At 43.8% G+C, this 17,957-nt stretch overlaps 1 protein-coding gene across 3 annotated transcripts in view; it reads right to left on the bottom strand.

Moving 5' to 3' along the window:
• KATNA1 (katanin catalytic subunit A1) overlaps positions 1-14,954 on the bottom strand; it is a 33,760-nt gene extending 18,806 nt beyond the window's left edge. For 2 of the 3 annotated variants that reach the window (XM_034765438.1, XM_034765440.1), the window contains exons 1-4: positions 14,886-14,954; positions 5,095-5,211; positions 2,848-3,021; positions 1,959-2,116 (exon numbers count right to left, since the gene is read on the bottom strand). In XM_034765438.1, the coding sequence (XP_034621329.1) occupies positions 1,959-2,116; positions 2,848-3,018 (329 nt within the window). In that variant the 5' untranslated portion in view covers positions 3,019-3,021; positions 5,095-5,211; positions 14,886-14,954. Of the gene's footprint in view, positions 1-1,958; positions 2,117-2,847; positions 3,022-5,094; positions 5,212-6,632; positions 6,684-14,885 lie in introns of those variants that run through there. The other variant, XM_034765439.1, reaches the window with a different exon arrangement.
• Positions 14,955-17,957: the final 3,003 nt, after the last annotated feature.

Here is a 17,957-nt window from a genome sequence, read left to right as displayed (position 1 = left end):
GAACCATCAGATTCTGTCTCCAGAGATGAAATGCTAGTGCACTAATCTACGTTTCCTAGAAGCAAAATATTTAAAAAGTTTTGTTACTGATAAAAAGGTAAGGTTTCTTAATACAAAGTTGCCTGACCAGGATCCAAGTCTCATCTCAAGCCTCCAAAAAGGCAGCAACTCCACCAAGCTTTTGTTTTCTAACCCTGCACACACACTCCCTTCCCAAAACCTCCTCAATATGACTAGCTTAACCCAAGAGAAGGCAATTTTTTCTAAAAACGTGTAAATTTCCCACCTTGAGAACTCTCATTGAAACTAATAGACGTCTCTCCTACTCTTCCTAAGACTCTTGGACAACCTCCAGAAACATGCATGCAAATAAGTATGGAGGGGAATCACTGATTTTTTTTAAATCCAAGGTCTCTCCTCTGTAAATACATTTGACACACAATTTCTTAACTAGAATTCATATGTATTGTATAGCATTAGTATGTATTTTATATTCTTTGGCACCAGCAAGACTGTTATTCCTATTGATACAAATATTTTTGCAGCTGCCATTTCAGAAAAATTCCAATTTACAATCCTAAGAGCCAAACTGTTTTCTTATGGATTATTTCTGACAAATGAGGAAGAGTAAACTCCATGAGGTTTGACTTGAATGACCTGTTGAGGGTTATGTGCAGGGGATCTCTAGTCCACAAAACTCATGGGTATCCTAGGAGATCTGTGGGGAGATTCTGTGCCTTAACAAAGCTTAACAGCTCTCTGGCTTCCATAGCAACACATTTTCCAACATGGTTCCTACCCCTGGTGGTAGGCAAGAGATGAAAGAACCTACATAAATTAATGCTAATACAGTCAATTTAAGCAGCAGCTAACCTTCCTGCTCCCTAGTAGTCTGGCGACAAACAGAACTTTCTTTCCCCCTGGAGCAGGAGTATCGGTGTCGACGGCAAGCACTTCCAGGATCGATTTATCGCGTCTAGACAAGACGCAGTAAATCGATCTCAGAAGATCGATTGCTTACCGCCGAACCCAGAGGTAAGTATAGACGTACCCTTAGTCAAAAACCACAACACTGTTAAAGACTTCGATCCTAAACTTGCAAGCTGTTTCTCCTAGGGGAAGTACAAATGAAGTCAGCAGCTTTTGCATGGGGACAGGGATCAATCTATGACAGAACAGCTTGTGGGATCAGGGCCCAAGTCTTCAATTTCTACAGAATTTAAACTTTCATTTTTTAAAAAATAATTACATGTCAAGCCTTTTTGGTTACAAAGGCAACTTTCCAAAAATGTGAACTGAAATATTTTCTTTAATCTGCAGACATAGTTCCAATGCCTCTGCTCCTTGACAAAGCTGTTTAAATTGGAATTACCAAGATTAGTAATGGTGAAACGGACCTCTCAGAACACTGGATAGCAAAACAGTCAAAATATCATGCCTATTTCAGGCTGTTGCTTGGGAAAGCTACAAACAGCAGCAAAGGCAAGCCCAGGAGTTATGCACTAGGAGAAGATGACCCTAAAAAGGGAGGCCGTAGAAAGTGCTAGAGTAGCAGATACTTCTCCCTCTCCTTCACACCAGCTGCAATGAGAATCATTGCAGGGATGATGAGGAGAGAAGAAAAATACAGCAGTGGAGAGTCAGCTTTCTTGGAACCTCTAGAACACCCATGTCTTCACACTACTCTTTCTTCCTGCAGCTAGAAAGTTGCTTCACATTTATCAGACTATTAAAGACAAAAAGAAAATGACATCCTTAAATAGGATCCAGAAATCTCACTCCTTTCCCAGAATCTGGCTATTTAGGTGTCAGAGTTTCCAAGCCCTGTACCTTAGCCCTAAAAAAAAAAAAAAAAAAAAAAAAAAAGGGAGGAATTCTCCAACTGCAGACTCTCATTGAAGTTGGAGCATGTTTTTACTTTATTAAATGTTATCTGCTCCTACCAATTTTCTTCTTACCTACGTTCAGCTGGCACAGGCAAGGACCACACTTCTCCATCACGAGCTGGTAATTCTTGCTGTGCTGCTTTCAAGGGAGTGCAATCTAATTTAAAGCTTTCCAGTGTTTTCATTATATCCTTCACGTGCTTAGCTTCCACACTTATCTCCTGCCAAACCTAATGCAAAAATATGAAGTATATTAAAGCATATTACTAACAAATGTGTAACAGAGTCATGCTAAAGCCAATGTGCATCAGGATTAAGATAACTAGAGAAATCTTGGGCTTTAAATTAGTCCAATACATTTAAAATACTACTTATGCTTCAGAACATGAAATAATATACATGAAATTTGTGAAGGGTTTTTTTTTTTGGTCTTAACACTTTTTACACTGTGAAGAATCAGTCAGATAAATGAACAGAGACGGGTTTAATACCAACTCCATAGAACCTGCTGCTGGTTTTCATTTCATAGTCTTAAGAAAAAAAACATTACAATGGAAAAAGGGTAAAGGGGACATGAATACGGTGGTCTGAACTCACTCTATATTAGACAGCCAAAACCACACCACTGAAATATTGCAATAAGAATAAGAGCGATAAGAATTAAATAAACGGAAGCGTAACCGGGGCACTCATTGACACAGTTAAAAGTCAAACTGGCAAGCAAGTTAGTACAATACTAACTCCTGTTCTAATTAACTGTTCTCCACTCCTTACTCTGCAAGGGGCAACAAAGAGAGAAATCAGCCAATGAAAGCTTCAATAAGAATATATAGTTGTATTACAGTTTACCAGGGAATAGTTTAGATATTTTTACATTTCTTATTCAACATTAAACTAAATCATTTATATTAGCTTAATACTTTACCATTGAAATATTAACTGGCAAAACAGGACTGCTCACCTGTTGCCATTTCTGTTGCAGATATGTATCTTTGACAGAGTAGAGGTATTTATTCATTTGGTCGAGTACTCCTTGGTAGTAGACCATTGCAGAATCATAGTTTCCCAGCAGCGCGTATTCACGGGCCAGTTTTACATTCTCGCTAATCATAACAAGACTCATACTCAACATAAGCTGAAAAAAATTAAATAGTTATACTGAAAATTCAGTACAAGAAAACAAGTCAAAGCATATATGTGAAATAACTTCCAGATAATTAAACATATCCTAATCTAATTGATTAACAGTGATGCCGGGAGTAGATTCATTAAGAGGAGTCACACTGGAAGAAAAAAGAACTATTTGATCAATATAAAAATACAAATGAATTACACTTGTCTATAACCACAGATGTATGTGAAACTTTTTATTACACAAGTTGAGTTATCAAGTAGTGTAGAACCTACTGTTAAGTACACATGCAAGTGTGCAGAGACTACATGACGTTGGGAGCCATGACTGAATACACTCCTCCCCACCTTTTTTCCCCATCCCTTCAGGTAAAAGAATCTGGAGGTAGTGAGTGTGATAGTTTGGGGTTCAGGTCACCATCTGCCGTGTAACCCTGGGTGTCTTGTGGCAGTGCAGCTTTGATCCAGAGCTCTGACCCAACAGCCTACCAGCAGCCCACACGCCTCACCCTGACTTTGCCTAACCTGGGTACTCCTTGCACGCTGACCTTAGTACTCTTCCAGCCCCCAAATTGTCCTACTGCGGGACCAGTCCCTCTCATTGGACTTTCACAGAGAAGTGTTAGTTTGCAGCCTTTACAACCTATTAGCTTTCTGAAAGCACACACTTCACTGAACTTGCACAGCACTGATTTATAATGAACATAAGAACAGCTATACTGGGTCAGATCATAGGTCCATCTAGCTTAGTATTTTGTCTTCCAACAGTGGCCAATGCCAGGTTCCCCAGAGGGAATGAACAGAACAGGTAATCATCAAGTGATCCATCCCGTCGCCCATTCCCAGCTTCTGGCAAACAGAGGCTAGGGACACCAACACGGGACAACAATAAAGGCCAACATGTTTATTTACAAAATAGAATGGATTAAGTGATACCAAGTAAGAGAGAGAATGAAAGAGATGTTTACAAGCAAATAAGTGAAAACATCTAAAAATCTAAAATTTATACTAGTAAGATATAGCCTTTGTTCAAGATGGATTCTTCACCCAACAATCTCCTTTCCAGCTTTTTACTAGCGGGCCTATCCAGAACCCACCACAGAGATCAAATTGCTTGGTTTCTTTGTTTCCTAAGGTGAAGGATAAAGATGGAGTCTCTCTCCATTCCTTATATCCCCGAAGGGAATGCCTTTGTCTTACAAGTCAGAAAGGCCTGCTGGAGATTCAGTCTCCTGTCTCTCTCTGGGGTGCAGATACCTTGATAATTCTTGGTCTTTCAAGTTCAGGGTCAGGATAACTCCCAATGGTTCAGCTCAACAGCTGTGTTTACTGCTATTAGGTAAACACTCCTTTGTCTAGGACAGACCTGTTTATTATCTTTATCTAGGCGAGGCTGCCTGGTCTTAAACGTGTTCTAGTAACATCATACAGAGAGAATTCATAACATAACATGCATTTTACAATTATATTAACAACAAGCACGTTATTAGCTTTCATATGATACCTCAATGCATACTTTGTACAAATATTATTGCACTCTGTGTGTAGGGTGCAAATACAGGGGTGCCTAGGGTCAAAGTGAGTGATTTTATTGCTGGTACTCCAGCATCATTAATACTACATGATGCTCTATAGGTTTTTTATTTCACTGAATTTACTATTTAAAAAAAAAAAAAGTTAAATAAGGAAATAAGGGCCCTTCCACCCCTGGGACTTCAGGCATGACTAAAGGTGCATCTCCTGGAATCTTTTGTTAGTAGGCTATCTGCAGAGCTGGAGCATGTAATGAGGAAGGCAATGGTGGTCATTTCAGGGAGAAGAAACAGGGAAGCCTGACAAGCTTAGGAGTACCTGGGCTAGCCTTACAGCACTATCTTCTTCCTATACATGCAGAGATTACAGAGCTAGCAGAAGGAAGTAGCCACTGAGAAGGTACAAGCTGAAAACAAATGCAGTCAAAATCTTTAACATGTCAGAACACACTGAAGAACACTGTCTAGCTTTCCAAGACAATCTCAGGAAATGGAAATTCTAAATCTCGTTTCCTGTAGTTCTGGGTCTCCTATTGTTTCCTTACCTTGTCTGTATTTAACAAAAGTAGCGTTCCACCTTAGAAGAGAGGCTTATGGGAGCATTCCAATTATTCTCCTCTGCTATTTCCTTCCTTCTTGACTTCTCATGCAGATAGATCCCTCTGCAAGAATTGAGTGAGACCAGCATATTTTGATTAGTACTGAGATTTAGTGAAGGAGGCAGGGTAAGGAAGGGAAGGCAGCACTGTGTGGTCTGTACAAAAATGCACTTCCAATACTCTTAAACAGCATATCCTCCCTGGAGCACTTTTTTTTTTTTTTAGCAAAACATCTTTCTTTGTAAGTATCTACCTTCCCCAAAATAATACAGAACTGAAAAGGTGTAAAGATTTCTAAAATTTACCAGATAACATTCAGAAAGAATTTAAATGTTAAAGGATTGCAACTGCTCCTTAGTCTAGTTTATTTGATTATAGGACTGAGGAAAATAGAAAGAAAGAGGGGTTCTAGTGAGAAGAACAATCCAAGTACTGTGAACACACCCATTTGTACTGTGTTAAGAGTCTAAGCACAAAGTATATGCAACTGGTGCCTCTATAAACAACAGCGGAATGAAAAACATGCATCCTTCAGTGCATAGAAAAGAGGGAAATAAAGACCTGGACCAAGGATTCAAAGACTTAAATATCTACAAAGGAAACAGGTATTTGAGTGGGAACTGAAGAACGAATATTTAAGAAACTCTGGAAAAACTGCAGCAAGTGTGTTCAAGATGCTGCAGTTGCTGCTGATATATGTAAATATGCCTTTTCTAAGAATTTTTTTTTTAAATAGCTACACAATAGTTAGTATCTTTGGACTGGCACAGCTCCAAATTCAGAGATGGAACATCAGTCAAGGGTAAAGCATCTTCTGCAAAACTACTAGACAAACTGCTAAAGGTTTTCACATAACCAAACATTGTTAGCTAGTTTCTTAATTTGACATAGCACTAGATTTGTCGTAACTTCCTATAAGAACAGAGAAGTTTTGGATTAGTAGTGCAGAATTGTGACAGGCTGGATCACAGAAACCCCCTGGGAGCTGTCACTTGATGTGCCAAGACTATCTCTGCTCCTTTTTTCCCTGCCAGCTCAGGACTCCAGCACCCTGTCTTGCTGAGCCAGACACTCCCGTCTGCTCCAACAAAGACCCAGGGTCCGAATTACTTGCCCCAAAGCTGCAGGTTTACCTGAAAACAGCTCACAGAAGCGTGCTTGTCTTTAGCACTCAGATGCCCAACTCCCAATGGGGTCTAAACCCAAATAAATCCATTTTACCCTGCATAAAGCTTATGCAAGGTAAACTCATAAATTGTTTGCCCTCTATAACACTGATAGAGAGAGATGCACAGTTGTTTGCTCCCCCAGGTATTAATACATACTCTGAGTTAATTAATAAGTAAAAAGTGATTTTATTAAAGACAGAAAGTAGGATTTAAGTGGTTCAAAGTAGTAACAGACAGAACCAAGTAAGTCACCAAGCAAAATAAAATAAAATGCGCAAATCTATGTCTAATCAAACTGAATACAGATAATCTCACCCTCAGAGATGCTTCAGTAAGTTTTTTCCTCAGACTGGACACCTTCCAGGCCTGGGCACAATTCTTTCCCCTGGTACAGCTCTTGTTCCAGCTCAGGTGGTAGCTAGGGGATTCTTCATGATGGCTCCTCTCCTCTTTGTTCTGTTCCACCCCTTTATATATCTTTTGCATAAGGCGGGAATCCTTTGTCTCTCTCTGGGTTTCCACCTCCCCTCACTGGAAAAGCACCAGGTTAAAGATGGATTCCAGTTCAGGTGACATGATCACATGTCACTACAGGACCCCAAGCCTTCATTCCTCCCAGCCTGACTCACAGGAAGGCTTGCTTGCAAACAGAGCCCCAGTCAATTCTCCTGGTTGATGGGAGCCATTCCAAACCACCATTAATGGCCCACACTTTGCATAATTACAATAGGCCCTCAGAGTTATATTTCATATTTCTAGTTTCAGATACAAGAGTGGTACATTTATACAAATAGGATGATCACACTCAGTAGATGATAAGCTTTGTAATGATACCTTACAAGAGACCTTTTGCATGAAGCATATTCCAGTTATGTTATATTCACTCATTACCATATTTTTATAAAACCATATAGACTGCACAATGTCACAAGAATAATACAAACAAAATAAAAGTTAATTGTCAGAGTCACCTTGTACATATACTTGGAAAGTTTATCTCATCTCCTTGTGCCCTAATCCCATAATAAGAAAAGAAGACAAGCACTGACTTCAGGAAACTGTTAGATGCTAAAGTCACTGAGCTTGGACCCATGCATGCCTGGATTTCTCTGACAGAGCCTCAATATGAGAAGCACACAAATGGGTACCATACAGAATCCTCTCCATCACCTTGATTGGTCTTGTTCTCAGAAGAGAACAGCTGCCTAGTGAGGGAATGGTGAGGGGTGCAGCAGGGGGTTGGGGTGCAGGGTGTGGCAGGGAACTCCGGGCAAGGGGTTGGGGTGCAAGAGGGGTGCAGCTGGAGGTTGGGGTGCAGGGTGTGGCAGGGGGCTCAGGGCAGGGGTTGGGGTGCAGGAGGGGTGAGGGGTGCAGCAGGGGGCTCCGGGCAGGGGGTTGGGGTGCAGGAGGGGTGTGGGGTGTGGGCTCCGGCCTGGCGCCGCTTACCTAGTGTGAATCTGGGGTGGCAGCGCCGCACGCTGCAGCCAGGGCAGGCTCACTGCCTGCCTGCCCTGGCCCCTGACCCCGCTCTGTTCCGCTCCACTCCAGGAAGCTTCCGGAGTCCCTGGGAGCATGTGTGGGGAAATGGCGCCATGTGCTGCTCTTGCTGCTCCTTCAGGTACCTCCCCCAAAGCTCCCATTGGCCGCAGTTCCCCGTTCCCGGGGTGCAGGTGGGTAAGGGACCGGTAGGGGCAGCAGGGGCCAGCAGCAATGTGGGGGAGGTGGCAAGCCCAGGCCCAATGCCCAAAGCCTGGGGCCCAGGCCTGAGCCTGAAGCTGGGGACTGGAGCCTGCTGAGGTGCGGCCAAAGCCCAGGGCCAGAGGACGCAGTGGGGAGCCAGGGACGATGGCCAGATCCTGGGGTCTCATGACTGGAGCCCAGCACCATGATGCTGGGGCCTGGAGCCCACCGCCGCATGGCCAGAGCCTGGGGACAGAGGAGGCAGCGGGGACTGGGGTGACGAGTAGGGGTGGTGAGCCCAGGGCTAGCAGTCGCTGCTGTGTGGCTGGGGCCGAAGCCCTGGGACAGAACCCACCGCTGCGTGGCTGAAGCCCACGGCCAGAGGAGGCAGCGGGGGCCAGGGGCGATGGGGGGAGTGGCGAGACCAGGGCCAGGGGATGAGCCCGCCACTGCGTAGCTGGATCCTGAAGCCCCACAACCAGAGCCTGCCACTCACCACCCTAGGCCTGAAGCCGGGAGCCTGACCCCACTGCCCTTAGGAAGGCGGAAAACTCACACCAGCTGCCTGCTCTTCAGGTGTTTCTGGCTCCAGAAGGGGGCAGGGCCAACCCCTGCTGGCAGCCCAGGGGGACAGGCAGTTGCTTCACCCTCCCACACCCCCATCACCTTCCAGGAGGCTATGGCTGCAAGAAAAGCCCCTAGTGTCTGAATCTGAAAAACGTTGTTATAGACCCTTCTGCCTGTCCCGCTCTGCTCCAATCCACTACCTGTGGCTTCTGTCCCCCTTCCCTTCTGAACCTATATAATAAACCCCAGCCCCCTTCCTCCCCAACCCTAACTGGCTCCTATCTTCCTCCTCCTCCTGTGCTTACCCCCACCCACTGACTCTTGCAACCCTCCCCTCAGACCCCTTTCTGCATTCCAGTGTGGCTGCTTCCTCCTCCTCCTCCAAACTACCTGGCTCTACTAGTGCTACCTCTGTCCACAGAGTACAGGAGAAAGTCTCCCTGCTCAGTTCCTGTGCCCAGTACCACAGTTGCTCCCAGAGCAGCAGGGAGGAGCAATTAAAGGGAAAGTACTTCTCAGCCCCCGCAGCCCTGGGAGAAAGCATGCTTGGTACAGCTGGACTCTGAAGAATTTAGGTGCAAAACTGACTAGCTGCCACTGACCATATGAAAAAAAATCTCAATTTTCACAGAGATGCAATAGGCACATCCCTGACACTCAGGAGACTGCTCCCCTCCCTGCCAAATTTCAAGTCCCTGCTCCAAAGCATGGAGGTGTTAGAGCTCCAATGAACAGTGGAAAGAATTTTGTTGAACATGGGCAAAACAGTGTCTAGTATTCCCTAACCTTGTTCTTGGAAATGGCTGTACCATTTTAGCTCAAACTTTCCCAAAAATTCAGCTTGAAGCAGACAACTGACATGGGAAATTTTAACCTGAATAGTTAAAGTTCAGCAACATTATACGCAAGTGTAAACACTGCATTAAAATGGGAATTGGGCAACCTGAAGCATGGGCAGTAACACCAGCTCTGCCTACGATCACACTTCTTCTTATCTTTCCTTTCTAAGGGACACAATCCCAGTTTTTTCAGTGTCATGTGAATTTTCCCATGCCCCAAAATTAGTCTCATCATCCTTCTGAATGCCCTTTAATTATGCTATATCCTTTTTGAGATGAAGTGACAAGTACTACATGCAATATCCCAAATGAAGCCACACCACTGATTCACATAATGGCATTTTTTTCCATATTATTCTCTATGCCATTTCTTATACATCCTAACTTCTTGTCTACCTTTTTGATTACAGGTGCATATTAAGCAGAGGTCTTCACTGAGGTACCCACACATCTACACAGCCAAGGCTAATGAGTCTCCCATCCCTGGTCGACAGACTGGAGCTTATAAGGATCATCCCAGCACTCTACAAATAGCTGCAGAGACAGCGCTATGAATTTGCAGTTCCAGCTCTGAGGCCTATGGAGAGTTCCCTATGTAGCTTTTTTAAAGAGCACTAGCATCACAAGCCCAAGTTTGTTGGGAGGCTCACGGCCACATGCTCTGCAGTTGTACTCAGTGATGCCTAGTTCCCTTTCATGGAACAGTTAATTTAGATTTTGGGAAAAGGTTTTAACTTAAGTTTTCAGAAGAAATCTATGTAAGGGTCTCTTCTTATGTAGGAGAAAATACATAAAATTCATCAAGGATCACTACAGATATTACCACAGGTTTTAATAGAAATATTCAAGATCAAGCATTTCCACATGTGGTCATCCTACCAGATACACCTGTTTGCCTGTCCCATGAATTTTAAACTGATGACTAAACCTGCTGAAATAACAAGTTAAGCAAGATGCTACTAAACATTTTAAATCAAGTAATGGCATGTTATTAATGTAGAACTAGGCTTTCAAAATAAAGAGTAAGAAAACCATAACATAGCCATATACAATAAATACAGTGCAGAACTCTGAGCAGAGCAGGCGTTCTTTATAAATCTGTGCAGGGAAACAAACAGTTCAACCATATGAGTGATTTTTCTTCCAAATATGTGGAGTCACAAAGAACAGAGAGGAAACAAAGGAAATAAATGATCCCTGAATGGAAAGAAGAGAAGGCATGGAATGCCTAGCCAGGAAAATGGGTGTAAGAACACAAAAGATTGATGCTGTACTGGTCCACTAACTGACTTTTCCAAGTTAAAGAAAAATGAAGGAAGTAAACAATATGCAAAGGAACAAAATAGGCAGAGAATGTGAGTAGGAAGAGAGACAGTTAAATCAGTGGATTTTTGCTTGTTTCAACAAAACACAGATGTTTCTCCAAAAGTTATCTGAGGGCTGTCAGTTTAGATGTGGGTGCTAAAGAAGCAACAGTAACAGAATTTAATCTATTTGCTGCCCAAGGTTTAGCCTTGTAATCAAGGCTATGTCTTCACTGCAATTCAAGGTATGATTGCAGTACAGATAGACAACAGCTAAAAATAGGTACATATTCACTTTGCTAGCTTCCACTGAAGCCCATGCTGCTGCATCTACACTGCTAATTTTTAGCTGTACTACCCTGTTTCCCCGAAAATAAGACAGTGTCTTATATTAATTTTTGCTCCCAAAGATGCGCTAGGTCTTATTTTCAGGGGATGTCTTATTTTTCAGAAATGAAAAATGCCTTATTATCGGTGGATGCCTTATTATCGGGGAGGTCTTATTATCGGGGGGATGCCTTATATTACAACGAGAGGCAAAACTGTAAGTAGGCCTTATTTTCGGAGGATGTCTTATTTTCGGGGAAACAGGGTAGTATGGGTAAAGATAATACAGGTATGGCGTGCTGCAATCACACCATGAACTGCAGTGTGGACATAGGGTATTTGCCTTCGTATTGCAGGCTAATTTAAAATGCCAAAGCAGCAGATAATTGATGATTTTCATAAATACCAACGCACAATGCATTCATATTTGCATCATAGTTTTATTATCAATTTTTCTTCATTTATATTGTTGGATAGCACACGATCCTAGATCTTTAAACTGTGCTTGTTACCATTTTAGTGGAGCGCTATATTCTACACTGTCTTTTAAAGAACAAGAATAGATTATATGAGCTAAGTGGACTGTGTAACACTATTTCCAAGTATCTAATTCTGTAAAGAGGTAAAGAGGAAATACATATTGTCTTTCAGAACTGTCCCAGACTGGTTCCATATACAAACAAGCATATGAAAATCTATGACAAGACTAGAATAAAGGAAAAGAAAATCAACTCCTTTACTAGACAAAATATTTTAACTTATGTGCTCAGTGGAATTAGATGACAATAAAGCAGATAGTCTACATAGTACTTTTATCAATTAGAACCATTCCCCGAATTGTATTCTATGAAGTGATCTATGGACAAAGCCACTACGGTGAAGATGAGTTTGTAAAGTCACCACCAGGCAGGAAACAATGCAAAGAATCCACATGGAATTTTGCCCTTTTAAATGTAATGTTATGCTGAATCCCCAAAAAAGGTTTCAGAATTAAAATAACTTATTCAGAATATAATGCATAGGATTTCCCAGAGATTACTAATATAGAAATACAATTACAACTCTTGACAAATCATCCTGTCACTAGCCATAGACTTTAGTCCACTTGCATTAAGTGCCTGAAGTACATCCAGCAGGGTACGGGTTGAAGACTCATGGTAAATTAAGATAAAGAAAAAGGCTTTGGCATTTGCAATCCCATTGTTAATCCTTGAGATTAAAAGTAGTATAGTAGTTCACACATATTAAGGACAAATCATGCTTTTTTTCTCTCCATAGAAGAGCCCTCGAGTAGCCAAATCTCTGCAATTTCACCATACAAGATTTGGGAAGTCTATGTAGTGGCTGAACACTCCCTAACCTCCCAACACACATACCGGGTTTAAACAAATCCAGTTCCACAATAGCATCATATCATATTAAGCTGGTACGTGGGGGCCTGCTGCTGTATCAACTACAACATGGATCCATGAACTCTCTATCCACAAACTGTGCACCACAAGTTGGCTAGAGGCAATCCTAGGGCCAGAGTAACATTAATGGAAGAGTTCCAATGCTACAAAGAGGCCTAAGATTTTTTTCCCCATGCCCAGAGGAACACTTCACCACACAACCTGGTTGCTTAGACTAAGCTAGAGCCAGGTTTTTTTTGGGCCTGAGGCAGTTTCTATTATTTCAATTTGTTATGCACACTCAGGAAAATCATGGTATCAGTTTACATTCAGAAAGTTTTATTAACTACAAGATCGACTATTTTTAAAAAAAGTTTAAATTCTGCAGAAACTTATGGAAAGCCCCCTAGCACTCTCTCGACTCATGAGGGCCCTCAATATCAGCATTGGATTTGTTAAGTCTAGCAACTGTATCTTAGTTACCAAGATGGAATACTAGATGTGAAATTAGGTGCATGTGTTTGCTCTCAGGACTCTGTGCTACATATTCTGGTTCATGTTTCCAATTCTGTTCCCCGCCCCATGCCATGTGTGCATTTCTGAAAGGTGCCAGTGGTTTATTCTGAAACAGCCCTTCTTATTTTACTAACTGAAAAGGTCTGTGTTTCAAGAATGGTTGCCTAAATGCATCTCAGATCCTCTGAGGTAAGGGAGTAAGCAGCATTCTGTACTGACTCACTTGAAAGACTCAAACTTGACAGGAAAAAATAAAAAAGGACTTCTAACAGACAAGTGCCAAATCGAAGTTATTCTACATAAACAGAAGAGTATATGTGAACCCTAAAATATTATTTCATACTTAGCTTCTGATAGAAATACAATGAAGAAGTGAGAGCCAATTTATTTCTCTGTACTACATAATTGACATACATCTGCACATGCATTCTTGTTTTAAGCTACTTTATCCAGTGGTGGATTAGCCAGTAGGCCAACGGGGCTGTGCCAGGCGCCCTGGCCAATTGGGCGTCCCTGCATCCTGCCCCCACTGTTCCTGCCGGGGAGTGGGGTTGGGGAGCAAGGGACGCCCCTGCACCCCAACCCCATTTCCCCAGCAGGAGCAAGGGGGGGGGGGAAGGACTGGGGGTAATTGCAGGTGGAAGGGGTGGGGAGAGGCCCCACTTGCTCTGGCCCAGGGCCCCACAAAACTTTTAGCCGCCTCTGACTTTATCAGAAGAATAAAAGCACATGTGATAAAGGCTGCTGATGGCAAGCTACAAGTTGTCATAAGTATGATTGGTATAGACAATAATAGCAATTACCGGAGCAACTCGCATAGAAAATTCAGTTTGAGCTCTGTCTTTAAAAACAGCAAAGAGTCCTGTGGCACCTTATAGACTAATAGATGTATTGGAGCATGAGCTTTCATGGGTGAATACCTACTTCGTCGGATGTCTTTAAAAAGGTTTTAATAATGTCAGGAATGACAAAGGATTTCAGGATGTTATAAAAATTGTGCTGTTTGGAGTGCACAGCTATGGTGGAGAACTTTGAAAAAAGTTAAATTAGCAAATATTTTAATATATTTAATATTTAACTAGTGATCGGGTGGGGTATTAAAGGAACTTTTGCTTCACTATGATCCTTTTTATTGACAGAGCCCTCATTTTAAGCCTTAGTTTATCGTTTCCTTAGCAAAACACCTTAATTTGAGATGTGAAACGAGTGAGGCAGGCTAGGACTTCTTGAGGCTGTTCGGACTAGACAGAGGTCCAAGTAAGACTTTCTTCCATTTGTTTTGTTTTCCGGAGATTTCCAATTCACAGCCAAAACCATTTCCCTAAATGTGTCTCACTGTCCTAGGTCTCTCAGCCATAACCTCAACACCACACAATAGCGGGGGACCCAACTGCGGGGTCGGAGGGAAGAAATCGCCTCCGAGATGACAAGGGAATAACAGCGATACATGCTGTATACACAGACATCCCCCCAGCACCGATCACCGCCCTCCCAGGCCGCTAAGGGACACCGGCCCCCGCAGCGCTCCGCTCCCCCAAACCCGACCTAACGCTCGGGCAGCTGCAGCCAGGAGCGGGCACAACTGCACGAAGCGCCCGACTCGCCTGGGGCCGCCTGCCGGGGAGCTGGAGGCGCCTGCGGCGGGGCGAGGAGCGGCCTCCCCGCCGCCCGGGTGAGCCGAGGACCCGCGCGCCGGTCGCAGGCCCCGCGCGCACACACGGCCCCCCCCCATCCGGAACCCGGCACCTTCCCAGCCCCCGTCGCCTCAGCGCGCGGCGGGGGGGGGGGAGGGCGGAGTCCCGGCGGCGACACAAGCCCCTGGGGGTCCAACGGCAGTTCGGGGATGAGGGCTGACGCGACCCCGTAGGAGGAACGGCGGGCAGGGGAGCCCCACAGCCCCGGGAGCCGCTGCCTGGCCAGGGGCGGGGACGCGCTGACACTTACTCGTCTCCAGCGCGCTCCGTCAGCTCCGTAACGGCGCCGCCGCCGCCGCCACTCACTCACTCGCTCTCTTTCTCGTGCGCGCGCGCGCGCCCCTCTCTCTCCGCGGCCCCCACCCTCGGACTTAGCTCCTCCCACCACCCCGCCCCCCGCAGCTGCCGCGTTCCTTTGTGGCCCGTTCGAAGGCAAATCTGCCTGCGTCACTTCCTGGAAGCCTTGCGCGGCGCGCCCACTTTCCCTGCTGCAGTGTATGGGCTGTGGGGCCTGGGTTGGACCCCACCTTAGGGCCCTGGGAGGGTCTCCGCTGTCAGCGCGTGGCGCGTCCCCCTCCCTTCCCGGGGTCTGCAATCGCCCGTCCGTGGGGAAACTGAGCAGAGAACAACAAACAGAATCTTGGCTCCCCTCGCTCTTGTGAATCAAAAAGCTATTCATAACTGCACGGGCCAGGACTCGACCCCGAACTTCCTGCCTTGCGGGCCAGAAGACTATCATCGAACCACCAATGCCAACAGAGAGAATTTAGCTATAGCCTAGTCAGCTGTGTTCTCACCATGCAACTATTCAAAGCAAGCCCTGGGCAAATTAGTAAGGGCTAGCTTTGGCTGACAGTAAGGTACTCAGGGCTAGTACTAGGTATTGTATTGTCTATAGGACAGGGGTTCTCAAACTGGGGGTCCGGACCTCTCGGGGTTGCATGGTTATTACATGGGGGGGGGGGTCACAAGCTGTCAGCCTCCACCCCAAACCTCACTTTGCCTCAAGCATTTACAATGGTGTTAAATATATAAAAACATGATTTTAATTTATTGGGGGTCACACACAGAGGCTTGCTATGTGGAAGGGGTCACCAGTACAAAAGTTTGAGAACCACTGCTATAGGGGAAAACTTTTTTGGCATCCACCTGTCCCCAAATCATGTAAGCAAAAAAAAAAACCCCCACCCTCAAAACGAAGGATTTGGCATCCCAAAACGTAGTGTGGGCAGTAGTTTTAGTCCTTAAAGCGTGCCCCCATTTTGCTAGCGGAGAGTGTGGGGGGAGTCACTTGCTTTAAAGAAATCAACAAATGTCTGCCTGTTACCCTCAAAAACAAATCAAGTTGAACATTTTTAGGTTGAGCAATATGTCTATTTGGGCCAAGAAATTAACATGCGCCACAATCAGGAAGGTGAACTCTTGTGAAGAAAGAAGGCAGGTTGGTGTGCATTCAATTCTTATCAAGTACGTCCTTGAAGGAAAAATCAACAAGGCAACTCGTGCCAGCCTCTTCAGCTCAACAGTACTGCCAGCAACGTTGTACGGCAGCGAAACATAGGCGCTGATGAAGACAGAGGAGCAGCAACTGTCTGTCACGGAGAGGGTGATGGAAAGAAGAATTCTGGGGATTTAAATCTGCGACCGAGTCCCCAATGAAGTGATGAGACAGCAGAGTGGAGTGCAGGACGTCGCTGTTGAGAGCAGGCATAGTAAAATGCGATTGTCCGGGCATATAGCGAGGCTCACTGACAATTGATGGACTGCAGCTTTCACCGAGTGGTACCCATGCCAGGAACTGAAACGACCACTCAGCCGACCTCCAAAGAGATGAGAAGATTTTATCGTGAAAAGACATGGCCGCACATGGAGAAGGAAGGCCAGGATATGAGAAGAATGGAAGACATGTTGTGATTGGCGCAATCTATACGAGGGCTGATCGATCAAGGTGACCATATTTTTGCTGACATGGCTTTCACTTGTTCTGCCATTTGTGGCAGAGTTGGCTCAGTTAGGGCAGCTGAGGCTCTTTTAAATGTTTCTGTTTAAAGGGGAACTGTCACTTTAGATTTAGCCTGGACTTCAAAAACAGTTGATAAGGGAACATAGGCACACTCTCACACACGCTCTCAGTTCCTTCTAGGACTGGGCTTTAGTTTAAAAAAAATGTTTATGCTGTCCAAGACAAATACAAATATTCATAACAAAATACAATAGATATTTAACTATCTTGCAGTGTTTGCCAACTGAGCATTCAAGCACTGTGGAGGTGCATTAGAACCTAAAAGTGAAATCTACTAGAAAATTACTATAAATCAAAGCAGAATTAAATCCTTTTAATTTCCTGTGGAGTAACATACATAAATATAAATAATAAAAAGTTGTTTTGAAAATCATTGGCATTACTAATCTAATCTATGAGTAATTCAAGAGCATTTGTCTTTTAGAAGACATCACTTTTAACCTGGCAGTGTCCCTTTAATCAAGTCAGACTGAATGGCAATAAAATTACATCATAATGGTTTAAATTGTTAAATCATTGGAATACATACTTATTTAGGAAGAAGGGAATTTGAAAAATTATAAGCGTGTGGCACAATGTGTCTGCATGTGTAATGTATCCTTTTGACCTTTTCCCCCATTGTTGTTTGGGGGGGCAAGATACATGGAGCCTGAGGTAATGTGCCTTGTTTGCCACTCAAGGTATACCATACAAGCTGTGCCTGCTCTGCACTTTAGGTCAGGAAGTCCATCTGGAAGTGCTGCATCAAGCTCCATTTGTCCTCACTACTAGGAATCTGGTTGGACTCCCTGAAATTGAAGGCCCAGTAGAATAATCTCTACTTTAAAACTTTTTAAGTGATGTGACAAAGTTGTGAGCCATGCTCACACTCCTACTAATCCCCCAAAATTTCTTTTGTCCACCATGTTCTAAATGTAAAGGAATAATTATGTAATTCTATCATTCTCTATAGTACTTCCAGCTTCACGCCGGAGCCATAGGGCTGGTTGCATTGATTTAGCTAAATGCAAGCAAACTGATTTAATTAAATCAGTGCAATCCCCTAAAGCAGATACTTATTTAAGTTTGAGTGCTATATTTTGATTTTGCTTGAGCTAAGTTTCTAACCAATATAAATCTAAGTGCACAAAACATGCATAGACAGGACCCTGCTAAAGTTGCAGTCAGGAGCAAGGGTGTTCTGTTCCCTTTAGCAACCCCCGGACCATTCTCCAGTTTCTTTACATGCCAATTTAAATTATTTTCTTAGAACAAAACATGTCAAAACAATTTTTTTTATTCAAATACACATTTCAGAGC

The sequence above is a fragment of the Trachemys scripta genome, chromosome 3 (assembly GCF_013100865.1).
Source record: "Trachemys scripta elegans isolate TJP31775 chromosome 3, CAS_Tse_1.0, whole genome shotgun sequence".
Classification (NCBI taxonomy): domain Eukaryota; kingdom Metazoa; phylum Chordata; order Testudines; family Emydidae; genus Trachemys; species Trachemys scripta.
This window is presented reverse-complemented; position numbering and strand designations above follow the sequence as displayed.